A 15,925-nucleotide genomic window follows, 5' to 3' on the forward strand; every position below is an offset into this window, starting at 1 on the left:
GGGAGTGATTCTGGAAGCTGTGTTTTGTCAAATCCTTGCTATATATTTTATAATTCTCTGAAACATAATTAATAATGAACTGTAAGCACTTCTTTCTTTGTGTCGTGTCCTTTGGAAGTCCAAATACAGAAACAGAAGAAGCTCTGTGGAAATAGCAGTGCTTGGATGGCATTTTAGCTTTCTCTGCTATAACATTACAGCAACTCTGGCCACACCTCATTGCTGTGCAGGGTCTGTGCGCATGGTGAATGCGTGTAACCGGAAGCCCTTGTAATCTCACTAGCCAGGATGTATTTTTTTGTAGTCCCCAAAATTCGTTCGCTGTAGGCTTTGCTAAGCTAACTCTGTAAAAGCCAAGGTCTTCCTTTACTTTGAACTTTGAACATCTCTTATTTAGAGATGTGGTTTATGTTCACACAGCTTCATTACACATCCACTAAAGTTTAAAATATCATTTCGTAGTGGACCACCCCTTTGAAGAAAATCTGCTTGTGTGTTACAGGTGCTGTGAGAAAGAACCACATCTCCCGTGCTGCCACTGATGATGTCATTGTTAAACATATGATAAGGTGGTTCAACCTAGCAGCAGATAGGGGAAACTCAAGGAGTCGCCCCACTGTCAGTACTTTGAGTCCTTGACTCAACAGTGAACTTTGAAATGTTCATTTAAAATAGTAACTTTCTGTTCAGCAAAGAGTATATAATTAATTCTGTTTTGATTTTCTTTTAATTTTTTTTTTTCATGTAATAAAATGTTTACATAAAGTAAAACAAAGTTATCGGTACAATTTTTCGTTGTGTTTTATTTGTTCTGGACAGTGTATACATAATACAACTTTGAAAATAGGTAATTACTTTAAATATATTTACACTATTTAATGAACTATTTTTATAGATTTATTGTAAATGGCTAAAAGAATTTATTTAGATTTAGACGTTTTGAGTGATTAAGGCAGACATTTTTATATGCAAGCTTTTATTGAGCATGTTCTATAGATTTTAGATATTTCTTTAGGTAGTTTTGCCCAGATTAGTTTTGAATTAAAAAACTTTTCACGGAATTATTTAATGAATGGGTCCTAATCCGATCCGGATAAGCTACTTCGTCAATGGGTCCAGATCGGATCCGCACTGGAGGAACTACTCCATCAGCGGGTCCGGATCGGATCCAAGCTGGATGAAGTACTCCATCAGCGGGTCCGGATCGGATCCAAGCCGGATGAAGTACTCCATCAGCGGGTCCGGATCGGATCCAAGCCGGATGAAGTACTCCATCAGCGGGTCCGGATCGGATTCAAGCCGGATGAGCTACTCTATTAGCGGGTCTGGATCGGATCCGGGCCGGATGAACCGCTTTAGTAGCGGATACGGGTAAGGTCTGGAACGGGTCCGATTCAGATCCGGAAACTTTATCTGTTCCGGATCCGTTGCGCTGTGCAAGTGGACTCCGGTACGGACCCATTTTGCGTATCCGTACCGGATCATGTAATACCTCCGGCGCGGATCCGTTTCGTAGTCATTTTGCTATCTGGGTTGTTTGGTTCTTAATGACCTGCACAGATGAAATGATCACCACCAAACTAGCAACGTGAGCTAGCAAAATAAACATGGCTAGTTTTGATTTGACGCGGACTTTAAACTCCATCTTACGCCTCAGTAATAGCAGCCGTGACTGTCCCACACAATCATGTAAACATATAATAAACTTTTAAAATGTCCGCCACGCCCCTGGGTTGTGTATATATGTATGTCTGTATATATGTAATACCGATGTTCCGGTTCAGCTCCAGCATCTAGTAATGAGAACACATGTTAAGATACTTATTTGACGGCTTGCTTAATCTTATTTTGACCAGTTATTGGGTGTTTTCGGGGCAGATCCTGGATCAGCGCGGCATCTCGCTGAAGTAGGCGAGTCACCTGCTGCAGACCTGTACCCGTTCAAAAATTCCTCTCGCGAGTTGTAGCGAGGACACGGGCGTCACCCCGCATCGTTATTTTCCTTACTCATCAGTTTAAGGCATGACCTGCCTACCCTCGAGCTCTGAGAACCGTTCAGGAGCGCCTGCGTGCTCAGTGACGGTGAGTGAGGGAATAACAGCGCATTATACACTCAACACATGCTGTACAGGAGGTTATACATGACCTGCTGCAGCCATATTGTGGATTAATATGATTAAATACGGCTACAGTAGCTTAATTTGTGTCATGAACGCAGTCTCCTGGCAGTGCATTGTGGGACGGTGAGTGACGTCATGTTATTTAGACAGCAGGAGGGAGGAGCCTGCTGCTCTCAGACTCCTGTTATTTTCTGATTGTATAATTGTGCATCGCATGTTTAAAATGCAGACTATAGTCCTTTAATGCCTTCTGTTGGTGGCGTGTTAAAGGGGTAGTTCCCCCATCAAGTACTCCCAAACCTTTATCAGAGTCTTTTGTTGGAAAATAAAGAAGATATTTGAAAAATGTTGAAAACCTGTACCATTGTAGGAAAAACAAATGCTATGGAAGGCAATTTCCAACATTCTTCAAAATATCTTCTTTAGTGTTCAATAGAAGAAAGATACTTAAAGAGGTTTGGAGCAAGTAAATGATGACAGGATCTTCAGTTTTTTTGTTTAAGAGTCTTTAAAACAGATCCTGATGTTATAATGGCCTAAAGGTTATTAAACTGTACCGGTTTGAAATGGTTAAATGTGATGTTTTAATGGCACTGTAGTGAAAAGCATGTGATGTGTTATTGTTTTTCCCATCACACTGAAGGTGAAATACACACATAATTACACAAACAAACTATTACTTTTATTTTTAATTATAGTTTTAATGAAAATCTTATATATATATATATATTCTAATTGCATTAATGCACATTAAGCTCTTCTCTTCATAAGAGTAAAGCCTATATGTTCACTGTATTTTAACCAACATTATACCGCATTATATCTTAGCAAAAATAGATTGTAAAAACAGCATTAAACCACATTAAGCTAATTGCTAACGCGATAAATAAGGGAGAAAATCGCCTATATATTTATATATATTGATCCACTGCATACAGAACTCGGTCTTTATAATAATAAAGTCCTGTTGCGCGTGTTTCAGGAGAGCGAGTGAATCCTTTCGCGTTTTGTTTTTCCCCTCGGTGTGTTTTGATCCTCTCTGCTGCCCGTCACACGTCGCTTCGCCCCGCCCATATGAAAGTGAGACGCATGCGCGTTGATGTCCGCAGGGAACCAGCAGGCGCAGATATGGCGGATTTGTCTCTGGATGAAGTGATTCGTCGGCGCAGTTTTACCGCGAGAGGAGCCAGTAAAAGGTACAGCAGCCCGGGCGCTCCACACAGTAGTTATTGATCATCTGTATTGATCAACACAAGCTCTTTTATTAATAATCGCAGGCCGTGTGGAGTCTGAAGAGACTCTGCTGAGCGCGATGTCCCGCCTTCACCCTCCGCTGATTGGCTGAAGTGTCGCGCTCGCGCTTCAGCTCGTGTTCTCATTGGCTGACGCGTGTCATTCATGGCGTCCTGCGCACTGCTCTTTTTTTATACACAAACAAACCTCGAACATTACATTTAATCCGCTTATTCACGCGTGTTGGACGCTAACACGGTGTTAGTACGGTGTTCCCGTCCGCGAGCCGCCGCTAATGCTAACCGAGTCTCCCGGTGATTATCGGTGGATCGGCCGACCGACAACATGCGTCATCTGAAGTAAAATAACGACAAGCGACCTACAGTCGGTGTGTGTCGAGCACTGAAGAGTGTTGAACACACCAGCCAGAGCATATAGAGGTATATCCAGACCTCACTTCAGTGTGTTATTATTCAAACTCTCCATGAAGAAATCCCTCAGGCCCTGCAGTATATCCAGTTAATGTGTTGGTAGGAGATAATTAGGGAAATGTTCGCTGTTATACATGTTTAGTGCACTTCTGAAGCGTCCTCTGTTTAGTCCTGAGGAGTTAAATGATTTAACAGTGTAGTTCCCAAGTGCTCAAGGGTTTAGGGCACTCCATTTAAACCAAGAGTCTCCAACTCAATTCCTGGAGGGCCGCAGAGTTCAGCTCCAGCCACCTCCAGCTCACACCTGCTTAATAGTGTCTAGTAGTCTTGAACAGCTTGATTAGTGGAGCAGCTGTGTTTGATTAGGGCTGGAGCAGAACTGTGCAGAGCTGCGGCCCTCCAGGAGTCCAGTTTAGGACCTTTGGTATGCTCCACCAGTAGTGCACACTTGTGTGTAGGGATGCTCATAATAACCGTTAACTGACAGGGTGTGTTTGTGACTGATTAATGGTATCAGTTAAATTATTTAATAATATTATTTTATATATTTTTAAAGGGGAGCCGATCATAGCGAGCGTGCATTTTGCATTGAGAGTTATCTTCTGTATGGTTTACTAACGGCCGCGAGTGTTTTACGCCTCACGTTTTTGCCGTCGTGTGCTGTGCACTCGCAGTTAAAATAAGTCAACTCTGAGTGGAAAAAGCGCGTTACGTCAGTCACATTTTTTATTCTCCAATCAAATGAAAGCAGAGGCGGGGTTTCTGTTGAGGTGACAGCAGTGTTTGTGTTGTCAAGAAGATGGAGAACTTGAAACAGTGACCACTAGTCTCCGTTCCATCATTACAAGTTATCCAGAGCTGTATAATACTATCACAATATTATTAAATATTACGATTATAACAACAGCAACACTCGCGCACAGTCCGGCTCAGCTGATTCAGTCGTTTCCCAGTGACATAAAGACATCTTTTTCTTGTCCACATTTTTCTTGACGGGTTAATGCCAGACCAGTGTACGATAACTATATTAGCCTCTATGCCAGTGTACGATTACTATATTAGCCTCTACGCCAGTGTACGATAACTATATTAGCCTCTACGCCTGTGTACGATAACTATATTAGCCTCTACCCCAGTGTACGATAAATATATTAGCCTCTACGCCAGTGTACGATTACTATATTAGCCTCTACGCCAGTGTACGATAACTATATTAGCCTCTACGCCAGTGTACGATAACTATATTAGCCTCTACCCCAGTGTACGATAACTATATTAGCCTCTACGCCAGTGTACGATAACTATATTAGCCTCTACGCCAGTGTACGATTACTATATTAGCCTCTACGCCAGTGTACAAAACTATATTAGCCTCTACGCCAGTGTACGATAACTATATTAGCCTCTACGCCAGTGTACGATTACTATATTAGCCTCTACGCCAGTGTACGATTACTATATTAGCCTCTACGCCAGTGTACGATAACTATATTAGCCTCTACGCCAGTGTACAAAACTATATTAGCCTCTACGCCAGCGTACGATAACTATATTAGCCTCTACGCCAGTGTACGATAACTATATTAGCCTCTACGCCAGTGTACGATTACTATATTAGCCTCTACGCCAGTGTACAAAACTATATTAGCCTCTACGCCAGTGTACGATAACTATATTAGCCTCTACGCCAGTGTACGATTACTATATTAGCCTCTACGCCAGTGTACGATAACTATATTAGCCTCTACGCCAGTGTACAAAACTATATTAGCCTCTACGCCAGTGTACGATAACTATATTAGCCTCTACCCCAGTGTACGATAACTATATTAGCCTCTACGCCAGTGTACGATAACTATATTAGCCTCTACCCCAGTGTACGATAACTATATTAGCCTCTACGCCAGTGTACGAAAACTAATAAATAACTATAACTACAAATTAGCATGAATAATAAACATCATTAATGACCCCCTGTCAGAGCACTGTGTCTTAACGTTAGCCTCCAGATAACGGTTTATTCCTGTCTGTCCGCAGGCCCATATATGGAAGAGGGGCGGGGCCACTGAACATGACCTTTGATGCCCGGCAGAAGATTGGCAGTGGTGATGTCAGACAGAGGCTGGGAGTGGGCGGAGCAAGCGGAGGGAAACGCCTCCAGATTGCGGCGAGCGGAGCTGCAGCTCAGACTCTGTCCCGGTCGTCAGTGTTTCCGGTAAAGGACGCCAGGGAGAAACTGGGCCAGAAAGATGCCCGGCTGCGGCTGCGGGGCCGAGGGGGCGGGACCAGTGCGGTGCAGAGCCGAGGAGGCGGAGCCAGTGCAATGCAAGACGCTCGGCTGATGATCAACCTGCGCAAACAGCAGCAGCAGCCGCCGCCCGCCAGCAGCCTCGCCCCGCCCTCCGCCCGGCCCAGCGGGCCCGGGGTCCCACATGTACACATACACAACACCAGCCCCCGCACGCACACACTCACCACCAGAGTGGGCGTGGCTTTGCAGCCGGGGGGCGGGATCACAAAAGTCGTTGATGCTCGTGATCGGTTGAGCTTGAAGAGGAGTGTCCCTACAACGTCCAATCAGAGCGCAGCGTCTCTGAAGATCACCAAAACCATCCAGGTGAGTGACGGTGTGTGTGTGTGCGTGTGTGTGTGTGTTTCTGATGCTAAATGTGTGTGTGTGTATGTGTGCAGCAGAGACCTGTGGGAATGACCAGTGGTATCCGGATCAACGTCCCTAGCGCAGCACCTCCGGTACAACACACACACACACACACACACACACTCTCACACAATCACACACACACATACTGACACACTTTCACGCTCACTCATGCAATCACTCTCTCTCTCTCTCTCTCTCACACACACACACATGAGTATATCAGTGTAAGCTGCTGTTGTCTGTGCAGCGTGTGTGTGATGAGGATGATGATGATGTCAGCGCTGTGATTCCCAACAAGCAGATGAAGATCACTGCTGCCAGCAGCCTGCAGACACGGGTGAGACACACACACGCACACACACACTGTTGTGATTATTGGTGTCATTGTGTAACCTCTCCTCCCTCTTCAAGCACATCTCTTCTCTGATTGGTCTATAACCACTTGAGGGCGGAGTTTCACATGTAATTAACCAATAGAAATCAGTCAGCTCCACTTGCAGAAAAAGAAGCCCCGCCCACATGTGTGTCTGATCCAGAGATGCAACACAGTAGAGGAGAAATACGAAATCTGTGTGTGTGTGTTTGTAGGCGGGGCCTGTCTCTCTCTCCGCCCCCATCACTAAGGTGGTGAAGAACGACTCGTACACGCCCCCATCTGTCTCGGTGCCGCCCGCCCGCCCCACCCCCCGCCCCCCCACACAGAGCCTGCAGCCCGTCTCCAGGACAACCGTTACTACGCAGCCTGCGGGTGGAGACGCCAGCGCCCAGACACACACACCCACGCAGGTACACAAACAACGTAACTCAATCAATTAGGGTGTGTGTGTGTGTGTGAAGGCCTTTAGAGTTAAGCTGTGTGTGTGTGTGTGTGTGTGTGTGTGTGTGTGTGTGTGTGTGTGTTTCAGCCTGTCTTCAGTCCTCTGGAAGGCACAAAGATCACTGTGACGAATCTCCACCCGCGGGTGACGGAGGAGGATATAGTGGTGAGTTCCTGTGTGCGGTTCACACACTCCTCACACACACACACACACACACACACTACGCAACTTGTGTAGCGCTTTCATAATAATTATTGTGCTGCATGAGGACAGGAGGAGTGTGTCCTGCAGGTGTTTGTCGAGCACACTCGTGTGTGTGTGTGTGTGTGTGTGTGTGTGTGTGTGTGTGTGTGTGTGTGTGTGTGTGTGTATGCTTTACTGAACAGATAGGTCTTTAATCTAGTTTTGAATTGGGAGAGTGTGTCTGAGCCTCGGACGTTATCAGAAAGGCTATTCCAGAGTTTAGGAGCTATAAATGAGAAGGCTCGACCTCCTTTACTCGACTTTGCTATTCTAGGTACTACCAGAAGTCCTGAGTTTTGAGATCTTAAAGAGCGAGTTGGATTGTAGCGAGACAGAAGATTGGTTAGATAAACAGGAGCTAGATTATTTAGAGCTTTATATGTAAGAAGCAATATTTTAAATTCAATACGAAACTTAACAGGCAGCCAGTGTAAGGAGGATACTGAGCTCACACAGCTGATGTACACTGAGCTCTCTGTGTGTGTGTGTGTGTGTGTGTGTGTGTGTGTGCATGCAGGAGCTGTTCTGTGTGTGTGGCGCACTCAAGCGGGCGCGGCTGGCCAAAGTGGGCGTGGCTGAGGTGGTGTTTGTGCGTAAGGAGGATGCAGTTAGTGCCTACAGGAAGTACAACAACCGCTGTCTGGACGGTGAGACACACACACACACACACACACACACACACACAATCATTAATGTCTGTAACTCACTGCTGGCAGAAGCTCAGTGATGATCTGTGTGTGTGTGTGTGTGTGTGTGTGTGTGTGTGTGTGTGTGTGTTCCCAGGTCAGCCGATGAAGTGTAACCTGCACATGCAGGGCAGCGTGATCACATCTGACCAGCCCATCCTACTGTGAGACCCTCTCTACTACACACACACACATCTGTCTAGCACACACACTACTACACACATCTGTCTACTACGCACACACACACACACACACACACACACACACACACACACACACACCTCTGCTCTACCACACACCTCTCTAAAGGCCCGTTTCCACTGTCAAAAAGCGTACCGAACCGAACCGTACCGTACCACTTTTTCGGCACCCTTTCGAAAGGGTACCAAACACGAGAAAGGGTACCAAAAGGCGGAGCCACACGGGCAGCTGAACGCTATTGGTTTACAGAGATACGTCATTCGCTTACGCAACAAGCCAGAATGAAAACAAAAAACCCGCCATGTTTGAATTACACAGAGACAGATCACAGCGGAATTATAAATACATATAATAACGAGCCATGGTCGACCCGGGCTCAAACAAACCTTGTCGTCGTCTTGATAAACAGCCACAAAGCCAAGAAGAAGAGCAGATTTACCCTGTGCCCCGTAGTTTTTTACGTGCCAGTCTGAGGCGCGAGCGGTTTCGCTTCCTTGCTAGCGCTCGCGCGCGTCTAACATTATATCTGAAATAACAAACTTCTTGAGCTGATGATAATAACCTGCGCTTGATTATTGATGTGCTTTTGAAACCCGATCCTGTCAGACACTGACAAACGCGAGAGTGAAGCGTGAAGAAACAAAGGAGAAGCCGGAAAAAAGGAGCACATTATTATTCAGCAAACATGAACAAAATGGCATGATTAACTAACTGATTATCTTCACATTTTGGACTAATATGAACCGGGAATGACAGAATTACTGTCTAACAGAGGCTACATGTGCTGCTGAAGATTACAGACACAGATGAGAGGTTTTCACTGACTGTAGGCTATATTTTGTGCTGTTTTGAACCTAAATAAGGACTAAATGTCTGCTATATGTAGTTCTTCTGTAGTTGGTAACATATCAGAGACTGTAAGGGGCTGTATGTGTTTATATATGTTCATTTATTTAGTTATTTAATATAATTACAGACGTTACAGTAGGCTGTTTCGCACTGTCATTGATCTGCAGTTATAATCAACCCGTACAGCTTTATTGTAGACATTTCCTCCAGTGAGAATGACGTCGACTGAAACTTTCTGTCATACACCACGCCCAGCAAAATGATACCCTTGTTAGTGGAGACGCAAGCCTGATAAAGGTGACCCGTACCAAACCGAACCGTACCAGTCAGTGGAAACAAGCCATAATACACACACATATCTGTCTACTACATACACACCTGCACTACTCTATTTTCACTTCCTCCTCCTCCTCTTCCTCCTCCACTCCTCTTTTTCCTTTTCCTTTACTTTCTCCTCCTCCCCTCCCACCTCTTCTTCCTCCTCCTCCTCTTCTTCTCCTTTTCTTCCTCTTCTTCCTCCTCTAATGTCCTCCATCTTGTGTCCTGCAGGAGGTTAAGTGATGCTCCTGGTTCTCCACTGTCCGCACAGAAGGCATCCTCCTCTTTCTTCTTCTCATTCACTTCTTCCTCCTCTTCCTCCTCCTCCAAGTCCTCTTCCTCCTTCACTTTTTTTCTCCACTTGTTCCTCCTCATCTTCCTCTTCCTGTTTTTCCTCCTGTTCCTCCTACTCTTACTCCTCCTTTCTCCTCTTCTTCTCCTTTTCTTCCTCTTCCTCCTCTAATGTCCTCCATCTTGTGTCCTGCAGGAGGTTGAGTGATACTCCTGGTTCTCCGTTGTCCGCACAGAAGGCCTCCTCCTCTTCCTCCTCCCGCTCCTCCAAGTCCTCGTCTGCAGCTGAGGTGGACCCGCAGACCATCCTGAAGGCGCTCTTCAAGTCTTCCTCCTCCTCCTCCTCATCTTCCTCCAGCCAGACGGCCAGCAGCGCCAGCGAGACACCGGCCGCTCATGCCACTGCTTTCCGCATCAAGATCTGACACACACACACACACACACACACACACACACACACACACACACACACACACACACACACACACACACACACAGAGGCGGTGTGTGTTTATGAGCTGTGCTGGTCAGCTGCGCCTCCTCATGTTTGTTTTAATGATGGTTTGACTGTTCTGTGACTCCAGCTTTCTGTTTTCTCCAGTAAAGTCTTTCTTTATAATCACCGCGCCTCTGCTGCTGCGTTATTCTCCTCCTCCATTACTGTTAGCGTTCTAGCATCCCTGCTAAAGTCATGCTTCTGTACATCACGGTAGATCCTTTAATTAAAGTCCCCTTGAGTTTCTGACACTCTTACTCCAGTGTGTTGAAGTACTTAAACACTGAATATGAATATTGAGTAGGGGGCGGAGCGGGGCTTTTGTTTGTGTGTCATTCCCTCATAGCAAACAGTAAGAGGGGCGGGACTAAGAATAACATGTCTAAAGCTCAAACTGACGTCATCAGAGAAGGAGCCAATCCCAACGCAGAAGCTCAGATTGAAGATTACCTGAACACAGTTTACTCAGCGGATTAACTTGCTGACATCATTCATTCATTCATTCATGCCTTTTCCGGATGCTCTTCCAGCTGCAACCCAGTACTGGGAAACACCCATAAACACTCATTAACACACTCATACACTACGGCCAGTTTAGTTGATCAATTTCCCCTATAGCGCATGTGTTTGGACTGGAAACTGGAGCACCCGGAGGAAACATGCAAACTCCACACAGAAACACCAGCTGACCCAGCCGGGACTCAAACCAGCGACCTTCTTGCTGTTTGCACCATTGAGACACTGTGCTGCGTTGCTGAGATGAATTATTCACTTTAAGAGTAACTAAATTAACTGTTTAAACATTTTAGACAGACTTTAAACATCATAGAGAAATAAACTACTACAGACGGTTTCTGGATCATCAGATCACCATATTAGGGTGATTTCTGAAGGAGAATGTGGAGTAATGATGCTGGAAATACAGCTTTATATCAGTCACTAAATACAACTAAACATCCTCATAGAAGTCAGTCTATTATACACTACTGTTTTACACTTAACGTGTGTTTCTGATTAAATAAATGCGAGAGTAAACGACACTAATCGTTCGCCTCAGCGGTCGGTTGAACTACAGTTCCCAGCGGCCTTTGCGCCTGTGTCGGGTGACGCATGGAAACTAAGATGGCGCCGTCCGCGGATAAAGACGCGTGTGTTATTCCAGGAGGATTTACAGGTAAATTAACGGCTATTAATGAAGTATTGTTTATTAATATTGAGCTGTTTCACTCGCGCATGAGGGCGATCATTACCCTGCGAGAGGACGTGAAGCAATCACGACTCATCAGAGTCGACTCGCTTGATTCACTGCAACTGTGTGTGTGTGTGTGTGTGTGTGTGTGTGTGTGTGTGTGTGTGTGTGTGTGTGTGTGTGTGTGTGTGTGTGTGTGTAGTGCTCTCCCTCAGGTTCAGTGAGGATGACTCTGCCGCTGCTCTTCATCAGGTGTGTGTTAAGGAGCACAGAGTGCGCTCAGAGTCAAACACACACCGACCCGCGGACAGAACACTCTTCGTGCTCAACGTGCCGCCCTACTGCACACAGGTACACACACACACACACACACACACAGAGCTGCACGGTCATATAGAGGAGGACTCTAGTGTGAATATTCAGCTTGAGGTTAATATCTGCTGAACTCTTATAATGATGAGTGTTTGAGTTACTGAACAGAGACGATGAGCACACACATACACACACACACACACACATACACTAGTTTCTCAGCACAGAACATGAGAATCTGATTGGCTGAAGCAGGCAGTAGGTGGAGCCGAGCTACTGGTGTGCTCATGGTGTGTGTGTGTGTGTGTGTGTGTGTGTTTCTCTCTCTCTCAGAGTGTTCTGTCAGGTGTGTTCAGCCGCTTCGGGGTGGTTGAGTCTGTGGATGTGTGTGTGAAGCCCGGAGCTGCGGACAGCAGTGCCAGCGGAGTGTGTAAACTCTTCAGAGCCCCAGAAGCACAGGTCAGTACGCACACACACACACACACGATGTATACTCTCTGCCACTGCCCATGCTGAGTGTGTGTGTGTGTGTGTGTGTGTGTGTGCAGTGTTTCAGAGTTGCGTATGTGGTGTTCCGGAGCGCAGCGAGTGTGAGTGCAGCTAAACGTCACCCACCGCACGACCCGCTCATCGTCTCCACTGAGGAGAGACCCGTCAGAACCGGCCTGCACAGTGAGACACACACAAACACTCCACACACACTGGATGCACACTAACAAAAAGTATACACACACAAACTACACACTCTATATACACACTTCACAAGCACACTAACCACATAAACTCTACATGTTTTATACACTCTGTACACACACACACACACACACACACACACATTACTCAAACGCCCGGTCTCCTCTTTGCCCAGCAGAGCTCTCTGGTAGTCAGTTGTTGAGTGAGTGTTCACTGGTCATTTGTGAAAGGTCTTTAGATCTTCCAGTGTTGGTTGAAGTGTCCTATAAAGACAAGAGTCCTCCTCACGCTGTAGGACGTCCAGTGCAGCGCTGAAGGGCTTCCTCATGGCACAGCGTTCCTTGGTGTTCCCCGTCCTGCATACAGTACATCTGGAGCTGTGTGCGCAGGTTGTTAGTGTCGGTGGCGGTTCTACATCCGCACATGAGCTTCCTCTGCTCTTTTCTAGGCACACGGATGCGACGGGCTAGCTGTGGTCCGTAGTACAATTGTGGTAAACAGACCTGGGTTCTGGGTTTGATGCCCACCATTTGCCGATCTGGTCCTCCAGTGAGAATGGAGATGGGTGAGGGCATGTTTATTGTCAGACCGAGAGAATGTTCATTTCTCCCTCTCGTCTCGTCATCTCTGTGAGTGGAGTGGTCAACGCTCTGTTCTCTAGCTGCTAGTGCTGATTCTCGATCTCCATAATCCTCTCGGGTTTATCCAGACGTTATATTGGACAGCACTGTTCTTCTCGTCCTGATCTCGTGAGTGTACTGTCTTCTGCACGGTACTGTGAACCGGGCTGAGCCAATAGTCCTGGACCTGCAGCTCTGAGGCTGAAATCATTCTGTGTTGGATGTGAAGCTCCAGTAGCCAGAGGGAGATCACCGACAGCACACGCGGATATCACTGAGCTCCGACAGGAAACAGAGCTGCGGTATTCTTATTTGGTAATGTCATGCGGGCGAAACGTTTGCTGTAACACACACACACACACACACACTCACACACACACGGTACTGAACATGTCCAGAGTACAATATTACTGAATGTGTTCGTGATGCCTCACACTACTGCAGTACAGGACAACGCAATACACTACTGAATACATCACACACACACACACACACACACACACACACACACAATCTGTTATGTGTACAGAAGATGAAAATCAATGTGTGTGTGTGCGTGCGTGTGTGTGTGTGTGTGTGTGTGTGTAGAGTGGATCCAGCAGTACTCAGCGTCTCTGGTCAAGGCTTCGTCTCTTCAGGCTGCAGTCGATCAGTTCATGGAGGAGTTCGACAAGCGCAAACAACAGGTCACACACACACACACACACACACTCATGTACACACACTCACGCTGAACGCACGCAGTTCAGTTCCCTCATTATTATTCGTGGGCCCTCCCCCAGGAGGCGGAGCGTCTGCAGCAGGAGGCGGAGCAGCAGCAGGAGGATGAGGAGGGCTGGGTGAAGGTGACGAAGGGCAGCCGCGGGGCTAAGGCCCGCCCACATACAGAGACAGCCAATCAGAGGACACTCCAGAAGGAGGAGAAGAAGAAGCAGCGCAAGGAGCTCCTCAACTTCTACTCGTGGCAGCACCGCAACACACAGAGAGAGCGTGAGTGTGTCCCTAAACACACACACACACACACACACACACTCACATACACACACAAGCTAAAGATTCAGACTGAACACCTGAGCAACACTGAGCTGATTCTGCACCAATCATCCGAGTCAGTGATTCATTCATGAAGACTCCTTTCTAAACAAATCAGACGTTCTGATTGAATTATTTGATTCAGTGATCCGTTCAATAAGACACTTGCTTCGTTTCTAATTGAATCAGACATGAGTGAATCATTTGAGTCAGTGATTCAGTGATTCTCCATTACAACTGGGCTGTTTCTAAATGAATGTTGACTAGACTCTGTTCATGATCAGTGTTGTTGTGCTGTCTGGGTTAATCGGACTCCTCTCTCTGTGTGTTTCAGACATCGCTGAGCTGAGGAAGAAGTTTGAGGAGGATAAGCAGAGGATCGCTGTACTCAGAGCACAGAGGAAATTCAGGCCCTACTGACTCACTTACCCACAATCCCCTTCACCTGCGCTCTGTTCACCCACAATCCCCCTGTCCTGTAGTGTTCACATGAGCATTGATCAGTAATAAAGTCTGCAGTGAGCGGATCAGCTGTGTGTGTTCACTGATGTGTGTGTGTGTGTGTGTGTGTGTGTGTGTGTGTGTGTGTGTGTGTGTGTGTGTGTGTGTGTGTGTGTATATAGTGCAGTACACCGTATAATCTGTGTGTGATGCTTTTATAAACTGAAGCTGAATATTCAGTAGGGGGCGGGGCTTACTTTAGTGCATCATGACCTCAGTAAACTAACAGGAAGTGGACCGTATAGAGCCCCCTCTCTCTCCTTATTTATTAGTATTCATCTTCCTTCAGCTCAGTCCCTTTATTCATCTGGGGTCACCACAGCGGAATGAACTGCCAACTATTCCAGCATATGTTTATCACAGCGGATGCTCTTCCAGCCACAACCCAGTTCTGGGAAACACCCATACACACTTATTCACACATACACCCATTCACACACTACAGCCAGTTTAGTTGATCAATTCCCCTATAGTGCATGTGTTTGGACTGTGGGGGAAACCGGAGCACCCGGAGGAAACCCACACCAACACGGGGAGAACATGCAAACTCCACACAGAAACACACACTGACCCAGCCGAGACTCGAACCAGAGACCTTCTCGCTGTGAGGCGACTGCTAGTTTTCTTCCATTAGTCAGTCAGGTTTTAGCTCTGCATGTTAAAGCAGTGAGTTAGATGGTGTCTCTGCTTCAGGACTACACTATAACCCTCAGCTCTTCACAGATGATGCAGCCATTGTTTTGATAAACCGATCTGAAGGACCAAAGATTATTATTGATCTCCTGCCTAATTATCGTTATGGAGTTAACTTGTTAAAGGCTTCTTCAGTGGGACCACGCCTCACTTTGTCTCCTTAACCAATCACCTACATCATTCTCTCGAACCCCCCTCCCTCCCACTGTTTCCTCGCTTTCCATTACCAATCCTATAACGCCCGATCAACCTACCTACCTGTTCACTCTTTATCCTCTTCATCCCACTGTTCCCTTACCATCAGATTCATCCCTACAATAAAGTCTAGCCCAAAGTGTGGTGTGGTCCATGCTGGTGTTATCGAAGGCAGAGGGAATATCTAGCTCTGTATATACGCCATTATCATCAGATGTGTCTCTGGATGAGATGCTCTATAACTTTATTTGGAGAAATAAACCACATTATTTAAGACGGAGGTCATCTGTGATCCTAAAGAACACGGCGGGCTGGAGGTTTCAGATTATAATGACTCTTAAA

General features: G+C 46.3%; 2 protein-coding genes and 1 non-coding gene across 5 annotated transcripts; 2 read left to right on the forward strand and 1 right to left on the reverse strand.

Moving 5' to 3' along the window:
- Positions 1-1,871: 1,871 nt before the first annotated feature.
- On the reverse strand, positions 1,872-2,024 carry LOC130221833 (U12 minor spliceosomal RNA). Its single transcript, XR_008836320.1, has one exon. It is a non-coding gene; the product is annotated as a U12 minor spliceosomal RNA (small nuclear RNA).
- Positions 2,025-3,194: 1,170 nt separating this feature from the next.
- On the forward strand, positions 3,195-10,474 carry poldip3 (polymerase (DNA-directed), delta interacting protein 3). Of its 3 annotated transcripts, none has more exons than XM_056453074.1 (9): positions 3,195-3,316; positions 5,822-6,401; positions 6,476-6,535; positions 6,694-6,783; positions 7,035-7,232; positions 7,352-7,429; positions 8,025-8,154; positions 8,291-8,357; positions 10,049-10,474. In XM_056453074.1, exons 1-9 carry the CDS (start codon positions 3,195-3,197, stop codon positions 10,275-10,277), a joined length of 1,554 nt encoding a protein of 517 aa, XP_056309049.1. In that variant the 3' UTR covers positions 10,278-10,474. The 3 variants fall into 3 exon arrangements, with proteins under 3 accessions (XP_056309049.1, XP_056309050.1, XP_056309052.1); XM_056453075.1 differs by having other exon boundaries at positions 6,479-6,535; XM_056453077.1 differs by lacking the exon at positions 3,195-3,316 and adding an exon at positions 3,574-3,793.
- A 949-nt stretch (positions 10,475-11,423) lies between these two features.
- Positions 11,424-14,721, forward strand: rrp7a (ribosomal RNA processing 7 homolog A). The gene is made up of 7 exons (XM_056450036.1): positions 11,424-11,522; positions 11,740-11,888; positions 12,183-12,308; positions 12,398-12,521; positions 13,751-13,848; positions 13,945-14,152; positions 14,529-14,721. The coding sequence occupies exons 1-7, from the start codon at positions 11,459-11,461 to the stop codon at positions 14,612-14,614; spliced, it is 855 nt and encodes a 284-aa protein (XP_056306011.1). The 5' UTR covers positions 11,424-11,458; the 3' UTR covers positions 14,615-14,721.
- Positions 14,722-15,925: the final 1,204 nt, after the last annotated feature.

The sequence above is a fragment of the Danio aesculapii genome, chromosome 3 (assembly GCF_903798145.1).
Source record: "Danio aesculapii chromosome 3, fDanAes4.1, whole genome shotgun sequence".
Lineage (NCBI taxonomy): Eukaryota > Metazoa > Chordata > Actinopteri > Cypriniformes > Danionidae > Danio > Danio aesculapii.

What these genes read in the sequence shown, in the direction of transcription:
- poldip3 (XM_056453074.1), top strand. Translation starts at nt 3,195, where the DNA reads ATGAAAGTGAGACGCATGCGCGTTGATGTCCGCAGGGAACCAGCAGGC. An exon ending in TCCCTAGCGCAGCACCTCCG is followed by an intron (nt 6,536 to 6,693) that starts GTACAACACACA and finishes TTGTCTGTGCAG; the next exon opens with CGTGTGTGTGATGAGGATGA. An exon ending in AGACACACACACCCACGCAG is followed by an intron (nt 7,233 to 7,351) that starts GTACACAAACAA and finishes TGTGTGTTTCAG; the next exon opens with CCTGTCTTCAGTCCTCTGGA.
- rrp7a (XM_056450036.1), top strand. Translation starts at nt 11,459, where the DNA reads ATGGAAACTAAGATGGCGCCGTCCGCGGATAAAGACGCGTGTGTTATT. An exon ending in CGTCAGAACCGGCCTGCACA is followed by an intron (nt 12,522 to 13,750) that starts GTGAGACACACA and finishes GTGTGTGTGTAG; the next exon opens with AGTGGATCCAGCAGTACTCA. An exon ending in TCGACAAGCGCAAACAACAG is followed by an intron (nt 13,849 to 13,944) that starts GTCACACACACA and finishes GCCCTCCCCCAG; the next exon opens with GAGGCGGAGCGTCTGCAGCA.